Source organism: Bufo gargarizans, chromosome 9 (genome assembly GCF_014858855.1).
Source record: "Bufo gargarizans isolate SCDJY-AF-19 chromosome 9, ASM1485885v1, whole genome shotgun sequence".
NCBI lineage: Eukaryota > Metazoa > Chordata > Amphibia > Anura > Bufonidae > Bufo > Bufo gargarizans.
Genome location: NC_058088.1, coordinates 45473992 through 45493210, shown reverse-complemented (window position 1 = coordinate 45493210; position 19219 = coordinate 45473992). Strand labels below are relative to the sequence as shown.

The 19219-nt window shown below is 50.3% G+C and overlaps 1 protein-coding gene across 4 annotated transcripts in view; it reads right to left on the bottom strand.

Moving 5' to 3' along the window:
- Positions 1–17967, bottom strand: part of ZNF711 (zinc finger protein 711) — a 30036-nt gene extending 12069 nt beyond the window's left edge. For 2 of the 4 annotated variants that reach the window (XR_006391224.1, XM_044305662.1), the window contains exons 1-5: positions 17209–17967; positions 15108–15216; positions 14495–15019; positions 9141–9302; positions 595–741 (exon numbers count right to left, since the gene is read on the bottom strand). Coding sequence is in view for 3 of the 4 variants with exons in the window: in XM_044305662.1 (XP_044161597.1) it covers positions 595–741; positions 9141–9302; positions 14495–15019; positions 15108–15207 (934 nt within the window). In the remaining variant the exon portion in view is untranslated. The remainder of the gene's footprint in view (positions 1–594; positions 742–9140; positions 9303–14494; positions 15020–15107; positions 15217–17208) is intronic. The other 2 variants (XM_044305663.1, XM_044305664.1) reach the window with 2 other exon arrangements.
- Between the last annotated feature and the right edge of the window lie 1252 nt (positions 17968–19219).

The following is a 19219-nucleotide window of genomic DNA, read 5'->3' as shown; positions in this document are numbered from 1 at the left end:
GATGGGGACCCTATTCATTTCAATGGGGCTGCAAAAGATGCAGACAGCACACCATGTGATATCCGCATCTGCACTTCTGTTCCGCGGCCCCGCAAAAGATAGAACATGTCCTATTCTTGCCCATTTTCGCAGACAATAATAGGCATTTCTATCATAGAAAAGGATGCGCCGATCCGCAAAATGCACACGGCTGTTATCTGTGTTTTGTGCATCCGCAAAAACGGACACAGTTGTGTGAATGAGCCTTAAGCTGTATGAATATAAGTGGTATTTTAGTGTCTTCAAAATGACTCACTGGCCCGGACTTACTGATCTCTCTGTGCTAAAAAGTGCAGCAGATCGGCACAGTTTTGCACAACTTGGGTTTCTAGAGTTTTTCAGCCATTTAAAAAAAAGTGTGGCTTACTGGAAAGGGGTGGAGCTTTGTGGGAAAGGGGTGTGGCCTAAGACGTATCTTGATATAGTTGGTATAGAGCTAAACAAAAGCGTCCATCTCTGCACCACATTCATCATAAAACATATAAAATCTATAGGATTAGTAAATCTAGGCCACTGTCTAAAGGCAGAGAAGCCGAACGTTGTCCATTTCTTTACCGATGCCATCATCTTCCTGACTGGAGTCTTTAACAGTCATGTAAACCATCTTCTCTCTCTGCATTCGAGCCAGACCGCTCTGCTCGAGGACGCCAGCGATGGAGTGCCCGTTGTGGAAGTCGCTCTCTGTAACTATCTCTGTCCCTCCTGGAAGACGAGGTAACAGTTAGAGATACATTTACAAGACAATAGCTTTTCCAAATTCAGCCAACATGGGGACGTGATGCACTCAGCTGTACATAGAGCTATGCCGCTATATACTGTGCTATATATGCCGCTATATACTGTGCTATACATGCCACACACTCAGCTGTACATAGAGCTATACAGCTATATACTGTGCTATATATGCCGCTATATACTGTGCTATATATGCCGCTATATACTGTGCTATATATGCCGCTATATACTGTGCTATACAGCTATATACTGTGCTATACATGCCGCTATATATGCCACACACAGCTGTACATAGAGCTATACAGCTATATACTGTGCTATACATGCCGCTATATACTGTGCTATACATGCCACACACTCCGCTATACAGCTATATACTGTGCTATACATGCCGCTATATACTGTGCTATACAGCTATATACTGTGCTATACAGCTATATACTGTGCTATACATGCCGCTATATACTGTGCTATACAGCTATATACTGTGCTATACATGCCGCTATATACTGTGCTATACAGCTATATACTGTGCTATACATGCCGCTATATATGCCACACACAGCTGTACATAGAGCTATACAGCTATATACTGTGCTATATATGCCGCTATATACTGTGCTATATATGCCGCTATATACTGTGCTATACATGCCACACACTCAGCTGTACATAGAGCTATACAGCTATATACTGTGCTATATATGCCGCTATATACTGTGCTATACAGCTATATACTGTGCTATACATGCCGCTATATATGCCACACTCAGCTGTACATAGAGCTATACAGCTATATACTGTGCTATATATGCCGCTATATACTGTGCTATACAGCTATATACTGTGCTATACATGCCGCTATATATGCCACACACAGCTGTACATAGAGCTATACAGCTATATACTGTGCTATACATGCCGCTATATACTGTGCTATACATGCCACACACTCCGCTATACAGCTATATACTGTGCTATACATGCAGCTATATACTGTGCTATACAGCTATATACTGTGCTATATACGCCACACACTCAGCTGTACATAGAGCTATACAGCTATATACTGTGCTTTATACGCCACACACTCAGCTGTACATAGAGCTATACAGCTATATACTGTGCTATATATGCCGCTATATACTGTGCTATATATGCCACACACTCAGCTGTACATAGAGCTACACAGCTATATACTGTGCTATATATGCCGCTATATACTGTGCTATATATGCCGCTATATACTGTGCTATACAGCTATATACTGTGCTATACATGCCGCTATATATGCCACACACAGCTGTACATAGAGCTATACAGCTATATACTGTGCTATACATGCCGCTATATACTGTGCTATACAGGCCGCTATATACTGTGCTATACAGCTATATACTGTGCTATATATGCCGCTATATACGCCACACACTCAGCTGTACATAGAGCTATACAGCTATATACTGTGCTATATACGCCACACACTCAGCTGTACATAGAGCTACACAGCTATATACTGTGCTATATACGCCACACACTCAGCTGTACATAGAGCTATACAGCTATATACTGTGCTATACATGCCACACACTCAGCTGTACATAGAGCTATACAGCTATATACTGTGCTATATATGCCGCTATATACTGTGCTATACAGCTATATACTGTGCTATACATGCCACACACAGCTGTACATAGAGCTATACAGCTATATACTGTGCTATATATGCCGCTATATACTGTGCTATATATGCCGCTATATACTGTGCTATACATGCCACACACTCAGCTGTACATAGAGCTATACAGCTATATACTGCTATACATGCCGCTATATACTGTGCTATACATGCCGCTATATATGCCACACACAGCTGTACATAGAGCTATACAGCTATATACTGTGCTATACATGCCGCTATATACTGTGCTATACATGCCACACACTCCGCTATACAGCTATATACTGTGCTATACAGCTATATACTGTGCTATACATGCCGCTATATACTGTGCTATACATGCCGCTATATATGCCACACACAGCTGTACATAGAGCTATACAGCTATATACTGTGCTATACATGCCGCTATATACTGTGCTATACAGCTATATACTGTGCTATATATACGCCACACACTCAGCTGTACATAGAGCTATACAGCTATATACTGTGCTATACATGCCACACACTCAGCTGTACATAGAGCTATACAGCTATATACTGCTATACATGCCGCTATATATGCCACACACTCAGCTGTACATAGAGCTATACAGCTATATACTGTGCTATATACGCCACACACTCAGCTGTACATAGAGCTATACAGCTATATACTGTGCTATATACGCCACACACTCAGCTGTACATAGAGCTATACAGCTATATACTGTGCTATACATGCCGCTATATACTGTGCTATACATGCCGCTATATATGCCACACACTCAGCTGTACATGCCGCTATATACTGTGCTATACATGCCACACACTCAGCTGTACATAGAGCTATACAGCTATATACTGTGCTATACATGCCGCTATATACTGTGCTATACATGCCATGCAATCACCCAAAACAGCTGTCTGCAGGTGAGGTGCTGGATTAATTATTATACGAGTCATGTCTCAAGGCCGAAGGGACGACCATTGACTTATGGGACATCTGAAGGCGGAGCTTATTAAGAGCTCATTTGCATCCCTTTTTTCCCCAGAATTCCAGAGGAGCATGTATGGCCTTTAAGTCTCCTCATGCCAACCAAGGCGTCCTCCATAAGGAGATATCGTATTCCCCAAATACACTCAGCCATACACTCTGCGATACGTGACATACATTCAGCTATACATGCCATACACTTAGGCCTCATGCACACGACAGTGAAATGTCCTATTTTTGGACGGACGCTATTCACTGGCCGTTAAAAGAACAGCCATGTGAATAGCCCCATAGACTTTCACTGGTGCCAAAAATGGTCGTGTGACGGCAGTTAGTCGTGTGCATGTAGCCGTACACTGAGCACGGGCAGGCAGCTCGGGTTAGGTACAAGCGTGCGACAGTCACGCTCCAATAGTGGAGGACCAGTCACTGGCGCGGTACGGTAAGGGCCTAGTGGACAGTATTTTGCAGTGATATCCATGCCAGCACACTTTACATCTCTACACGTCAAACTCCAAATGACCAAGCATCCTCAGTGCTGGATTATACACAAACACGGCCTGCAGAGGATACTGCCGCGGAGGAGACCTGTAGATGCCGACACACCGGACTAGCATTTAATGTACAGTACTAGGACTATTTTTGACTACAGACCGGTATAATACAATTTCCTCCTCACACAGTCAGTGTTTGGTCAGTGATTTCCATCAGTTTTCAGCCAAAACCAGGTGCGGCTCTAAACACAGAACAGGTGCGGATTAGTGTTGGGCGAGCATGCTCGGCACATCGCGGTGTTCGGCCAAATACCGCGTGTGCTCTTGCGCGATGCTAGAGTCTCCTCCCTGCATGTTTGTTGGCTGCTATGCAACCAATAAACGTGCAGGTAAGTACTACCATGTTGGCTACAGGCATTACAGTGACTGGCTGGCCGGAACGCGTCGCGTGCTATATAGCAACCGATAACACGTGTTCAGCTCAGTCTTAGGGCTCATGCACACGACCGTATGCCCTCCAAGATATACGGTCCACGAGCGGGCCATATGTCCCAGGCGGCATACATTGTGAGCACGGGAGCGCACAGCATCATAGGTTACTATGATGCTGTGTGCATCAGGCCGCCCGCGGGACAACTACTATGATATTATGAGTGCAGGACAATAGCCCCGTGGGCGGCCCGAGGCACGCAGCATCATAGTAACCTATGATGCTGTGCGCTCCCGTGCTCACAATGTATGCAGCCCGGGACATATGGCCCGCTCGCAGACCGTATGTCTCAGAGGGAATACAGTTGTGTGCATGAGCCCTTAGGGAGAGCAGAAGGAAGAGATAGTGTAGGGAGTGAAAAAGGAATATTTTAGTTTTTATACTTGTTATAGACCCAAAAGTCCTTTTAAGAACTATTGTTGTATCTGGCAGCAATATATATTTTTAGCGCAACCTGCGCTAAAGAGCTTGCAATTGTTTGGCCGCTGCAGTTACATTACCTGCGCTACGTCTCCTGTATAGCATTTGCCCATCCTAAATATCAGTGACATTCATTCATTCAGTGTTATTTTTAATTAGGTGGTGGTGACAGCGACATTACCTGCGCTACATCTCCTGTATAATGTTTGTGCATCCTAACAATATCAGTGACATTCTGTGTACTTTATTTGCGAATACACTTACAAAACCTGCGCTACTGTACGTGTGACATACTTACACGCATATATACCATTTAATATGCGCAAGGCGAGCAGTAAGGGACGGGGAAGTGGCCGTGCTGCTGATGGTGCACGCAGAGGCCGTGGTCCTGGGCGCGGTGACACTGTGCCTGCTGTCAGAGCACAAGAAACACACTCATCCACCATACCTAGCTTCATGTCCCAGTTTGCAGGGCGGCGCAGGACACCACTCTCGAAGTCAGACCAGTGCGACCAGGTGGTTGGTTGGATTGCAGCAGATAATGGTTCCAGTCGGTTAAGCACCACCCTGTCTTCCACCAGGTCCAGTCTCAGTAGTCTGGTCAACAGAATCCTCACCCTGATCCTCCTTCCACCCACCATGGAGAGTTTGGGCAAACAAGTGATCCCACACTCGGATATTCCGAGGAGCTGTTTTCAGCGCCATTCCTTAATTTGGGTCTTTCGCCAAGCCCGCTTGAAGATGGACATGAGGAGATCTTGTGCCCCGATTCCCAAACTCTGGAGCATCCACAGTCACAAGAAGATGACGGTGGGGAACGGCAATTAGTGTTTCACCAGGTGGATAATGAGGATGAGACACAGTTGTCAATAACTGAGGTTGTTGTTAGGTCAACAAGTCAGGAGGATGAGCAGAGTGAGGAAGTGGAAGAGGAGGTGGTGGACGATGAAGTCACTGACCCAACCTGGGAAGGTGGCAAGCCGAGCGAGGACAGCAGTACAGGGAGGGGGGATCCGCAGCACCGCAACAGGCTGGAAGAGGCAGTGGGGTGGCAAAAGGAAGAATGCGGGCCACACCAAACAGGCCCGCAACTGTTCCCCAGAGCCTGTTCCATTGTGGCAATCTCATTTGCCAAGCGGTAGGTGTTCTGCAGTCTGGCGCTTTTTTGAGGAATAAGCGGACAATAAAAGAATTGTCATTTGCAACCTGTGCCGTACCAAAATAAGCCGGGGTGTGAACACTAGCAACCTCACCACCACCAGCATGATCCGCCACGTGGCATCCAAGCACCCTAATAGGTGGGCCGAACGCCTGGGTCCACAAGCAGTGTCTGGGGGTCACACCACTGCCTCCTCTTCCTGTGTTACGTGCTGGCCAATCCCCTGTCCAAGACGCAGGCCCGGATGCCTCCCTCCCTGCACCTGGATCTTCACAAGCACCATCAGCTAGCACATCCACTTCCGTGTCCCAGCGCAGCGTATGGATGTCCATACCCCAGGCCTTAGAACGAAAGCACAAATACTCAGCCACCCACCCACCCACAGACCATAGCACTAAATGCGCAACTTTCCAAATTGCTGGCCCTGGAAATGTTATTATTTAGGCTTGTGGACACTGAGGCCTTCCGCAGCCTGATGGTGGCGGCTGTCCCGCGGTACTCTGTCCCCAGCCGTCACTATTTTTCACGGTGTGCAGTGCAAGCCTTACACCAGCATGTGTCCCGTAACATAACCCGTGCCCTGACCAATGCAGTTACTGAGAAGGTCCACTTAACCACCGACACATGGACAAGTGCTTTTGGCCAGGGATGCTACATTTCCCTGACGGCAGTGGAGGCCGGGAGCGAGTCATACCCTGGAATGGCACAGGTGCTACCGACGCCAAGGATTGTGGGCCCTACTTCCATTGGGCTTTCACCGCCACCTACATTAGTGGCTGCGAAAAGTTTTGGAAGATGGTGAAGGAGTACATAGCAGACCGTGTCAGCGTCCTCACTGATCCCTCAGTGCCTTACATCTACTGGGTGTCCAAGCTGGACATGTGGCACAAACTGGCGCTCTACACCTTGGAGGTGCGGGCCTGCCCTGCCGCCAGCGTTTTGTCAGAACAGGTATTTAGTGCTGCTGGGGGCATCATAACTGATAAGCACATCCGCCTGTCAACTGAAAATGCTGACAGGATGACTTATCAAAATGAACAAGGCCTGGATTGCCCCGGACTTCTCTGCTCCACCAGAGGAAAGCGGCCGAACATAAAGGCACTTTACATGTGCTGTTTATAATGTATTGAATACACTGTACTCCCTGCACCCCTCCACCACAAACAGGGGATATGGTTCAATTTGCCTTTTCTCATCCTCCTTCATCAACATGCTTATTAGGCTGTCCTTGCCCATAATGTTTTAGAGGGTCAGCTCAGCAGCAGGCCCTCAACCCTAAATTTTTAGAGGGTCAGCTCGGCAACAGGCCCTCGCCCCTAATGTTTGAGAGGGTCACCAGCAGGCCATCAATCAGTGTATGATGCCCTCCTTTATGTGTAATAAAGGGTGTATTGGAGGGCCTGTTCCTTGTAATTTTTGGCAGCCCTTTCCCTTAGTGCATAGGCTTTATGAGTGTAGGAGTCCCACTCCCTGAACAATTGTACCACAATGTGAATGAGGCCCTCCTTTATGTGATATACAGGTTGTATCGGAGTGCCTCTTCCGTGTAATTTTTGGCAGCCCTTTCCCTTAGTGCATAGGCTTTATGAGTGTAGGAGTCCCACTACCTGAACTATTGTCCCACAATGTGAATGAGGCCCTCCTTTATGTGATATACAGGTTGTATCGGAGCCTCTTCCGTGTAATTTTTGGCAGCACTTGCACTTTATATACAAGTAAATATACAGGAAGGAAGGTTTTCTAACAATTTTTCCTCTAAAATCGATTTTATCTTGGGTTTTGTGTGTATTATTGTCAGTCTGTAAGTGGCGCACTACTCGGACAACATGGTTCCCAGCAGCGACCTGGGAGTCCAAGATGCATCCAGACGTCCTCCCCATGCTGTTCCCGAACCATTTCAGTGGTGTTGCCATCGATTTTCAGCTCAACAGGGAGGAGCCTGCTCTTGTTCACCTGGGCGTCTCCTTCTCCCAGGCTGGAGTGCTGGCCAATCGCAGCGCTCAGCTCATAGCTTGGGATAAAAAAAACTCTCAGGCTATGAGCTGAGCGCTGCGATTGGCCAGCGCTACAGTCTGGGAGAAGGAAACGCCCAGGAGAACAAGAGCAGTCTCCTCCCAGTTGAGCCGAAAATCTGAAGATACCGGAGTATATACCGGGAGAACGGAGCGACGCCCAGGGATAATAGTAAGTGCAGGGAGATCCCCGGGCGCCGCTCTCCATGTCAGCATACTTAGTTTAGAGTTTTTATTGTAATGAAAGGTCCTCTTTAAGCTCAGGTTCATCCATTGTGCTCTGTAGAGAACCCGAGCACTTTGGTACTCGACCAACAGTAGTGCAGACCTTTCTCTTATACCTTATGTCTGTGGAGGCTCCAGTCCTGGTTTTGGCTCACAATCACTAATGGAAATGACTGACCAAACACTGACGTGTGAATCTCAAGACTGTAGTCACATCCAAAGACTTGTCAGTTTCTGGTTACAAGAGGGCAGTGCATTGTGGGAGCCTGATGGCGGAAGTCGTTTCCAAGAGCAATAAACAACATTTAAAAGCAGCTCTGGATGTGATTGCAGAAGACAAATGAAATAAATTCATACATGAACAGTAAAGTAATAACATTGTTACTTGTAGATTTAAACTGCAAAACATTATAACTAGAGATGAGCGATATTCCGGTTATGAAATTAGTTTGCGATTAGTTTACTGGTAAAAGGCGAATTGCGTTATGGATTCCGTTACCACGGACCATAAACGCAATTCTATGACTGAATGCCTTTAGAGGACTCCCCTGCATAACGGAAACGAAGAGTGAACAAATTACAACATTCGCTCATCTCTAATTATAACAAAGCAGAATCCACTTTAAAGGGCCAATACTGAAATCAATGATCAGGTCTGAAATTAACGGCAGCCCTGCAATCGCCTCTCTGCCCCTACACAGACCTGCCTGGAACGCCGTCCTATGGAGACCCCATCATTTATTTCAGCCGCAGCGGTGGAGACATTGTGTGGAAATAAAAGCTGTGCATTCAGCGGCGGATGCGAGGTGATAAGCGGCAGCGAGCGGATACAAGGCAATACATATTCACAATGGATGATTTCGCGGTGAGATGGTTTGATGGGCGCGTGTGAAGTGTACTGACCTATTTCCACATCATCATCTGCCTCCGCTTTGAATATGTAAACTTTAATCACCTCTGAACCAAACCCATCTTCTTTAGACGCCACGTCCCCATGGGAAACCTCTGTGCTGATTTTCAGAGGAGCGCTGCCGATGCGTTCTAACTTGTCCCCGACGTCGTCTACTGCACAAAGAAAATGTATTCACATCACATTAATTAAGAGGAGAGACACGGTGAGAAGAGTGGTGGGACACGGCTACAGACACCTGTAACATGACATACCTGTGCAGACCGATGTTTAGCTGAAACCTGCATGGAACCCTTGTGGATTATTCTGCTGATCCATTGCAGAAATACTTCCCATGTTCACCTACCTGCCTTACAGTTGGGCTAAGATAAGTGCAAGCACCAAACCTGCACTCTTACACCCTCTCACACAAACTACAACCTGCATTACGGTCTAAAGCTGCCGTCACTATTCTCCAGGGTGGAAATCTCCCAGAATTCCCTGCTTGTTCAGCACAGCCACGGCTTCGTGTCTTTATACCAGGCACTGTGCAGTCCTCTGATGTAGAATAACCAACTGCCCCTGCATTACAGGAGCCCAGGAAAGGCGTCTGTCCACAATATTCCAAAAACTACTGGAAACAGTCAGCAAACTTGTTGCCAGAATCCCCCGAATAAGGCTGCTTTCACACTTGCGTTAGGAGCGGATCCGTCTGGTGTCTGCACAGACGGATCCGCTCCTATGATGCAAACGCTTAGATCCGTTCAGAACGGATCCGTTTGCATAACTGTTTATTTCAGATCTGATTTTTCACTTCGGAAAACTCAGATCCGACAGTATATTCTAAACACAGAAGCGTTCCCATGGTGATGGGGACGCTTCAAGTTAGAATATACTGAGAACTGTGTACATGACTGCCCCCTGCTGCCTGGCAGATGCTGCCAGGCAGCAGGGGGCAGACCCCCCCCCCCCTCCTGTATTTAACTTATTGGTGGCCAGTGCGGGCCCCCCCCCTCCCCAGTATTAATTGTAACCAGTGCGGCCCCCCTCCCTCTATATTCATCGGTGGCCAGTGCGGATTCCCAGTATTCCAGTATTAAATATGACCAGTGCGGCCTCCCCAGTATTAAATATGACCAGTGCGGCCTCCCCCTCCCTCTATATTTATTGGTGACCAGTGCGGATTCCAAGTATTATGACCAGTGCGGCCTCCCCCCCCCCCCCCCCCATCATTGGTGGCAGCGGAGAGTACCGATCGGAGTCCCAGTTTAAATCGCTGGGGCTCTGATCGGTTACCATGGCAGCCAAGACGCTATTGCAGTCTTGGCTGCCATGGTTACTTGGCAATAAATACAAGCATTATACTTACCTGAAGAGCTGCGATGTCTGTGTCCGGCCGGGAGCTCCTCCTACTGGTAAGTGACAGGTCTGTGCGGTGCATTGCCTATAGCACAGACCTGTCACTTACCAGTAGGAGGAGCGCCCGGCCGGTCACAGACATCGCAGCTCTTCAGGTAAGTATAATGCTTGTATTTATTGCCAAGTAACCATGGCAGCCAAGACTGCAATAGCGTCTTGGTTGCCATGGTAACCGATCGGAGCCCCAGCGATTTAAACTGGGACTCCGATCAGTACTCTCCGCTGCCACCAATGATGGGAGGGGGGAGAGGGGAGGCCGCACTGGTCATAATACTTGGAATCCGCACTGGCCACCAATAAATATAGAGGGAGGGGGAGGCCGCACTGGTCATATTTAATACTGGGAATCCGCACTGGCCACCGATGAATATAGAGGGAGGGGGGCCGCACTGGCTACAATTAATACTGGGGAGGGAGGGGGGGCCGCACTGGCCACCAATAAGTTAATTACAGGAGGAGGGGGGGGGGTCTGCCCCCTGCTGCCTGGCAGCATCTGCCAGGCAGCAGGGGGCAGTCATGTACACAGTTCTCAGTATATTCTAACATGAAGCGTCCCCATCACCATGGGAACGCCTCTGTGTTAGAATATACTGTCGGATCTGAGGTTTACGATATAACTCAAATCCGATGGTATTTTCTAACATAGAGGCGTTCCCATGGTGATGGGGACGCTTCAAGTTAAAATATACCATCGGATCGGAGAAAACTCCGATCTGATGGTATATTAATAGGGACTCCTGACTTTACATTAAAAAATGTCAATGGGGGACGGATCCGTTTGAAATTGCACCATATTGTGTCAACGTCAAACGGATCCGTCCCCATTGACTTGCATTGTAAGTCTGGACGGATCCGTTTGGCTCCGCACGGCCAGGCGGACACGAAAACGCTGCAAGCTGCGTTCGGGTGTCCGCCTGCTGAGCGGAGGCCAAACGGTGCCAAACTGATGCATTCTGAGCGGATCCGCATCCACTCAGAATGCATTGGGGCAGTACGGATCCGTTCGGGGCCGCTTGTGAGAGCCTTCAAAGGGAACTCACAAGCAGAGCCCCGAACGCTAGTGTGAAAGTAGCCTAACTTGTCTGAGCTCCTATAATACAAGAGCGGCCAGTCTTCTCCTACAACAGATAACTGCACAGTACCTGATGCGTGTCATAAAAGTAGGCTCTGTGCAGACACTGAAGAGGCAGGGAGTGCTGGGAGAGATCAGCTAGGAAGCCAGCAGAATAGTGAGTGCAGCTCTGCAGTATAATACAGGATGTAACTCAGGATCAGTATAGGATAAGTAATGTATGTACACAGTGACTGCACCAGCAGAATAGTGAGTGCAGCTCTGGAGTATAATACAGGATGTAACTCAGGATCAGTACAGGATAAGTAATGTATGTACACAGTGACTGCACCAGCAGAATAGTGAGTGCAGCTCTGGAGTATAATACAGAATGTAACTCAGGATCAGTACAGGATAAGTAATGTATGTACACAGTGACTGCACCAGCAGAATAGCGAGTGCAGCTCTGGAGTATAATACAGGATGTAACTCAGGATTAGTACAGGATAAGTAATGTATGTACACAGTGACTGCACCAGCAGAATAGTGAGTGCAGCTCTGGAGTATAATACAGGATGTAACTCAGGATCAGTACAGGATAAGTAATGTATGTACACAGTGACTGCACCAGCAGAATAGCGAGTGCAGCTCTGGAGTATAATACATGATGTAACTCAGTACATGTCGTAGTTTTATTTCGGCTGCCTCTCGGCATGTATGCCATGCTGCGGCCAGACCTCCAGCTCGCCCCCATTATAGTCAATGGGGCCGGAGCCGACTTCTGGCGGCGCAGTGCACTAGCGGCAGCACTGATCTGGCAGGCTGTTCACCCGCCGAAAGAGCCTGCTGGAGAAGGATGCCGCTAGTGTGAAACTAGCCTAAGATGAGTAATGCAATATATTTATACACAATTTGTGAGTCACATGATTAATTTCTTTTTGCTAGAAGCTAATAAATACTCATTACAGCTTAATAATACATCTGCATGTAGTGAGCTCCCCCTAGGGGTGGCTGTAGGCATAAATAATTTTATTATATGGTTTTTTTAAAGGGCACCTGTCAGCAGGATCAACATTATTAAAACAGGCATAATGCCTGGTAGGGCTGATCCAGCTGACTAAAACATACACCTTTGTTTCCCTGATCTGTCTTGAACAAATCATTCCTTTAAAAATATGTACAAAGGGGCTTAAGTGCACCGAGGGCAGGCACTAGCCACTCAGTGCACCTAAGCTCTTACTCCCAAGACACTCCCCCTCCATTTAAGTGACAGGGCCAGGCATCAAGTTTGTCATCTTGCCTGGCCCTGTAACCTCACGCCGGCGTTGTTCAGCTCATTCTCAGAGCATGCACAGTATATTTTTTTGGAATGGGGCCAGAAAAATAAGATGTGCTGCGCATGAGCTGTACAGGCCAGGCAAGATGACGAATGAGACCTGTCTCTTCAGAACAAGGGCCTGTCAATCAAGTGCTCTTAAAGGGTCACCAAGCTTTCAAACAGAGATATGAAAGGTTTAGATCAGTGGGGGTCTGAGTGCAGAGACCCCCACTGACTGCCAGAACAAGGAGATAAAAGTGCGCGCATATCACGTTCTCTCTCCTCACTGCTGGAGAGGAAGCGACGTGGCCAGAAAGCCTATGGGCCCATCCATAGTCTGTCCCCTGGAGTGAGTGCGATATGTGAGCGCTTCTCTCTCCTCATCCTAGCGATCGGTGGGGGTCTCAGCAGTGAACCCCCCCCCACCAATCAAAACCTTTATTATGTTTCTATGACATATCAAAAGTTTTGTGAAGACTCAGTGATCCTTTAAAAGCAGGAGATATTGAGCGCTACAGCCGAAAGATGAAGCGCCTTCCTCTATGAAGAGATGTCCTGAAATGAATCGGCAGAGAATTGTAGAATTACTGAGATGTTGTCAGAGAGCGGAGGGAAAGTCTCTAAAGCATTTACAGATAACAGGAGGAGTATTTGCACAGCAGACTATACGTGTGGGTACTTACACAACCAGCGTACAATGGCATGTGATGGGACAGGCCTAATAATCTTTCGGGGTCATGAGGAATACAAGCTTAAGGAGCCCGGCATGAAATCTGGGCTCTCTGAGTTTGAAACCTCAACCAAAAACACTGTAAATAAAAAAAACACAAGGGCAGGATTTAGAAAGCCTTCACGTCAGTCCTGATGATGTCACTACCCCCTCCCGAGAACCTCTTCTGGCTCCATATTCATTCCTGCAATCCGGCACTGTATGGAATACACTAGATAGCCCAGAGCATGAATCAGGCTCAAGGTGTCTTTCGGACATCCTTCTGCTTGCTGGAGACGAAGTGGCTGCGGCGGACATACCAAGGACACCGAGCCAGAGGACTATGGTAACAGTCACACTGCAGGTTCCTGACCTAGCCATACGGTGGCATCCATCCATTGTAACCGCACAATACAGGATGCCTCTGTATGGAATGAGGTATCAGACTACGGTATTTCATATAGCAGGGTATGCCAGCCCCGTGGAGGTGGCGCGCTCTGCGTGGCCTATGGATACTTCTGGTGCTTGCTCCAGAAGCTTTCACATCCCATTCAGCAAATGGATATTGCAAATTGCAGTGTGAAAGGAGCCAAACTTGTCTATGTCGGCTGTTGCCCAGAAACTTTCCTGTGATGCTTTTCCTTCAGTATCAGGGTGGTCAAGAAGCCCCTGGGGATCTGACGGATGGTGAGGAGCAGGTAAGTACATCATATGTACATGTAGCTAGCTATTTAGCAGTCCCGAGGATGGCGGACTAATAACCTCAGGGACGGGGAACGTCAGACTGTGACTAAATTGAGACCCCACTTATAGCGTTAGGGTGGAGTTTCCCTTTAAACTGTGGGTTTTATTCAGACAGTGCTTTACTTACATGATATCATCAGGTAATCCTCAGCTGCACCTTTCATATCATCATCATCCTCCGTTTTAATGGTCATGGAGGAGCCGGCAGCCTGGATGTCGGGGGAATGGGTCATGACGTCGGCGTCACAGCTGGCCACCAGAACCTCCTGTGAGACCATGGTGGGAGATCCCGACATCGCATCCTGCACCACTTGGGCCAAGTGACCATCGGTTCCAGCGACAAGGTCGGCCACAAACACTTGGTCAGTAACAGTTTCGGTAATAATGTCAGATTCCAAGACGTGATGGCTGCTCTCCAGCTCCTCCTCAATCGCGACATCAGTTTCCAGGACGGCCTCCGGTACAATGACGTTCCCTGTAACGTCGTCATCCTCGCTGATGATGTCCGGGCCCTGCACAACGTCATCCGTCAGCTCCTCCTGCGCCAATGTGATGTCATCATCCGTGATGACATCGGAAACTAACACGGCCTCTGGAACAGAGACGACAATGTGGTCGCCATCAACATGGGCGGTGCCCGCCATCCCGGACACTGTGGAGACAACCAAGGAAGATACAAGAGGATCAGAGGGCTCATCACAACCTCAATGAGAAACGGCCACACTCATCTTATCACTGACCGTACCAAAGTCCTGCATGATCATGGCGTGGGGAATTCTGGCCTCTTGTATCTGGAGTTCCAGCCCTCCACCTCCCGGATCCATGGTTATTCCCAGTCATTCACAAGACCTGCCCGAAAATAAAGCCAAGGGTCAGTGGACGCCACAGGAGAGGCGGCCTGAGCTCTGGGGGCTTATACACTTCTTCTGCTTCCCAGGCCGTGGTCAGTATGAAGCACCATCCGCCTGATGTGGATTTATAGGTCCCCTAAATAGTAGCCCAATAATTGACATGGTGGCGGAAGGGGGCTAAAAAAACAAGGCATCAATGAGGTGTTTACATAGGGTTAAACTAACGGGCACAAAGAGCTCCTGGAAGCAGAGTTCGGGGTCTATTTAAAAAGTACATGTGGGGTGTGTGCAGCGAGTTGCTGGCCATTCTCCAGCATTATGGGGTGATGGGTACACTGTACGGGGGGTGATGGGTACACTGTACAGGGGGGGGGGGGGTGATGGGTACACTGTACAGGGGGGGGGGTGATGGGTACACTGTACGGGAGGGGGGGGTGATGGGTACACTGTACGGGGGGTGATGGGTACACTGTACAGGGGTGGGTGATGGGTACACTGTACAGGGGGGGCTGATGGGTACACTGTACAGGGGGGGCTGATGGGTACACTGTACAGGGGGGGCTGATGGGTACACTGTACAGGGGGGGCTGATGGGTACACTGTACGGGAGGGGGGTGATGGGTACACTGTACGGGGGGGGGGGTGATGGGTACACTGTACGGGGGGGTGATGGGTACACTGTACGGGGGGGGGGGTCGGGTACACTGTACGGGGGTGACGGTATATAACATGGAGGTGTCAGTGATGTTGTATTAGCGTCTTGATGATGAGCGGCCACAGCTGTGTAAGAGATAACATGGAGGATGAGGGGGGCAAATAGATATCTGATCTATACATAAGAGGAAGCTTGGGGTCTCTGGGTTTGGGGGGGTCTCAACCAAAGTTCTTCTGTCTAACAGGCCCAGGCTGTACAGGCAGGGATTGGGGGTGTCCTCTCTCTCCCTCGCTTCACACTGTGCTCAGGGACTAGGTAAGGATTTGGGGGGCCCCTGCAGGCCCAGGCTGTATGGGCAGTATTTGGGGGTCCACCATCTGACAGGCCCAAGGTATACAGGCAGGACTTTGGGGTGTCCTCCGACTCCCACTCAGTGCTCAGGAACTCTGGCAGTGGATTTGGGGGTCCCCCATCTAACAGGCCCAGGCTGTATGGGCAGGATTTGGGGGTCCACCATCTGACAGGCCCAAGGTATACAGGCAGGACTTTGGGGTGTCCTCCGACTCCCACTCAGTGCTTAGGAACTCTGGCAGTGGATTTGGGGGTCCCCCATCTAACAGGCCCAAGCTGTATGGGCAGGATTTGAGGTGTCCTACCTCCCTGGCTCCACTCTGGGCTCAGGGACTGGGTTAGGATTTCGGGGTCTCCTATGTGACAAGTCCAGGCTTTATGAGCAGGATTTGGGGGTGTCCTCCCTGGCTCCAGTCTGGGCTCTCCTATCTGACAGGTCCACACTGTGTGGACAGTATTTAATGGGCAGGAATTGGGGTGTCCTCCCTGGCTCCAGTCTGGGCTCAGGGACTGAGTTCGGATTTTGGGGTCTCCTATCTGACAGGTCCACACTGTGTGGGCAGTATTTTAGTGGGGTGTCCTCCCTGGCTCCACTCAGGGACTGGGTTAGGATTTGGGGTCCTGACAGGTGCAGGCTGTATGGGCAGGATTTGGGGGGTGTCCTCCCTGGCTCCACTCTGGGCCCAGGGACTGTGCAGGCAGGATTTGGGGGACCCCTATGGAACAGGCCCTGGCTTTATGGGCCGAGTTTGGGGGTGTCCTGCCTCCACTCAGTGCTCAGGCCTCGGCCTATACCCAAGGTTTGGGGGGGGTTTAGCCCTGGATGAGCGGCCTGTACAATCTGGGGGTCTCCTCAGGAGGGCTGGGGTCATTCAGCCAGGACCCCCCACCTCAGCCCGGGCCTCCACGGACAAGGACGGCCTGGAAATGGAGGAGCTGGCGTCCCCGGGCCGCGGCCTGTCCTCCTCCGATCCCTCCGGTTACCTGCCAGGGTCCGGGCGTCCTCTCTCCGCCGGGGTCTCGGGTCTACGGATCAGGGGGCTGCGGGGGCCTCGGCCAATGAGCGAGGGGAGCGGGCGCGGCCTTCTCCTCCTCCCCCCGGCCCGGAGCGGCCTCCTCCCCTCCGCACCTCACGTCACTGGCGGCGGCGGAGGAGCAGGGAGGGAGCTGAGAACCGGCGGCTCCAGGCCGCACCGCCCCCACTCTCTGCAGAGCCCGGACTGACAGTCACCTCATCCCCCTTCACAGCCGGGTCTGGGGGGTTCGCTCGTCGTCACGGGGGCGCGTCGTACTACAACTCCCAGCATGGCCACTCCTCGTCAGGCCGTGGGCTGGTGTCGCTGTAATGTGAACTGGGCCTCCATTATCTGGTCATAAGGTGCGAAATGACGGAGGAGAAGACGGACGACAAAGGTTTCTCTGTGACGGAAAACCGGCGCAGGCAGTCAACGGAGCTGTTGCCCCTAGCAACCAGTGAGCTCGCTGCTCTCATATTAAAGCCTTCATGTGATTGGTTAACCTCAACTCCAAAAACTGATCTCATTGGTTGCTGTGGCCGCCTTAGTACAGTTTAAAGCAGTGATCTGATTGGCTGCTAAGGCAGCGCAGGGATTCCATTGGTTGGCCTTCTACATAAGCTGTTCTTCTATTCAAGCTTTCACGTGATTGGCTGCTACTGACCGCTTCTCTAAAGACTGATATGATTGGCTGCTCTTGCCGCCCTTCTAGAGAATAAAAGCAGTGCTTCAATTGGTTGCCGTGGCTGCAGTGATTTAATTGGCTACAATTAGAAGCAATGATCTGTCAAAGCCCTGATTTGATTGGTTGTTGGCAACCACTCCTCTTCATTCCCCATATTTTGGTTGCTATGGACGATTTTATATATCTTAGTTGTGAGAAAAGGTGCACGCCCCACACACAGGATAACGCCCCCTCTCAGTGCCCCCCACACAAGATAACACCCCCCTCAGTGCCCCCCACACAGGATAACGCCCCCTCTTAGTGCCCCCCACACAGGATTACGCCCCCTCTGTGCCCCCCACACAGGATTATGCCCCCCTCAGTCCCACACAGGATAACGCCCCCTCTCAGTGCCCCACACACAGGATAACGCCCCCCTCAGTGCCCCCACACTGGATAACACCCCCTCAGTGCCCCACACACAGGATTATGCCCCCCTCAGGGCCCCACACACAGGATTATGCCCCCTCAGTGCCCCCACACAGGATAACGCCCCCTCCGTGCCCCACACACAGGATAACGCCCCCTCTCAGTGCCCTCCACACAGGATAACGCCCCCCCTCAGTGCCCCCCACACAGGATAACGGCCCGTCACAGTGCCCTCCACACAGGATTATGCCCCCCTCAGTGCCCCCACACAGGATTACGCCCTCTCTCGGTGCCCCCACACAGGATAACGCCCCCCCTCAGTGCCCCCCACACGGGATAACGCCCCCTCTCAGTGCCCTCCACACAGGATTATGCCCCCCTCAGTGCCCCCACACAGGATAACACCCCCCTCAGTGCCCCCACACAGGATAACGCCCCCTCTCAGTGCCCCCCACACAGGATTACGCCCCCTCTCAGTGCCCCCCACACAGGATTATGCCCCCCTCAGTGCCCCCTACACAGGATTACGCCCCCTCTCAGTGCCCCCCCACACAGGATTACGCCCCCTCTCAGTGCCCCCCACACAGGATTATGCCCCCCTCAGTGCCCCCTACACAGGATAACGCCCCCCTCAGTGCCCCCACACAGGATTACGCTCCCCTCAGTGCCCCCACACAGGATAATGCCCCCACACAGGATAACGCCCCCTCTCAGTGCCCCCACACAGGATTACGCCCCCTCTCAGTGCCCTCCACACAGGATAACGCCCCCACACACAGGATAACGCCCCCTCTCAGTGCCCCCACACAGGATTATGCCCCCCTCAGTGCCCCCTACACAGGATAATGCCCCCTCTTAGTACCCCCCACACAGGATAACGCCCCCC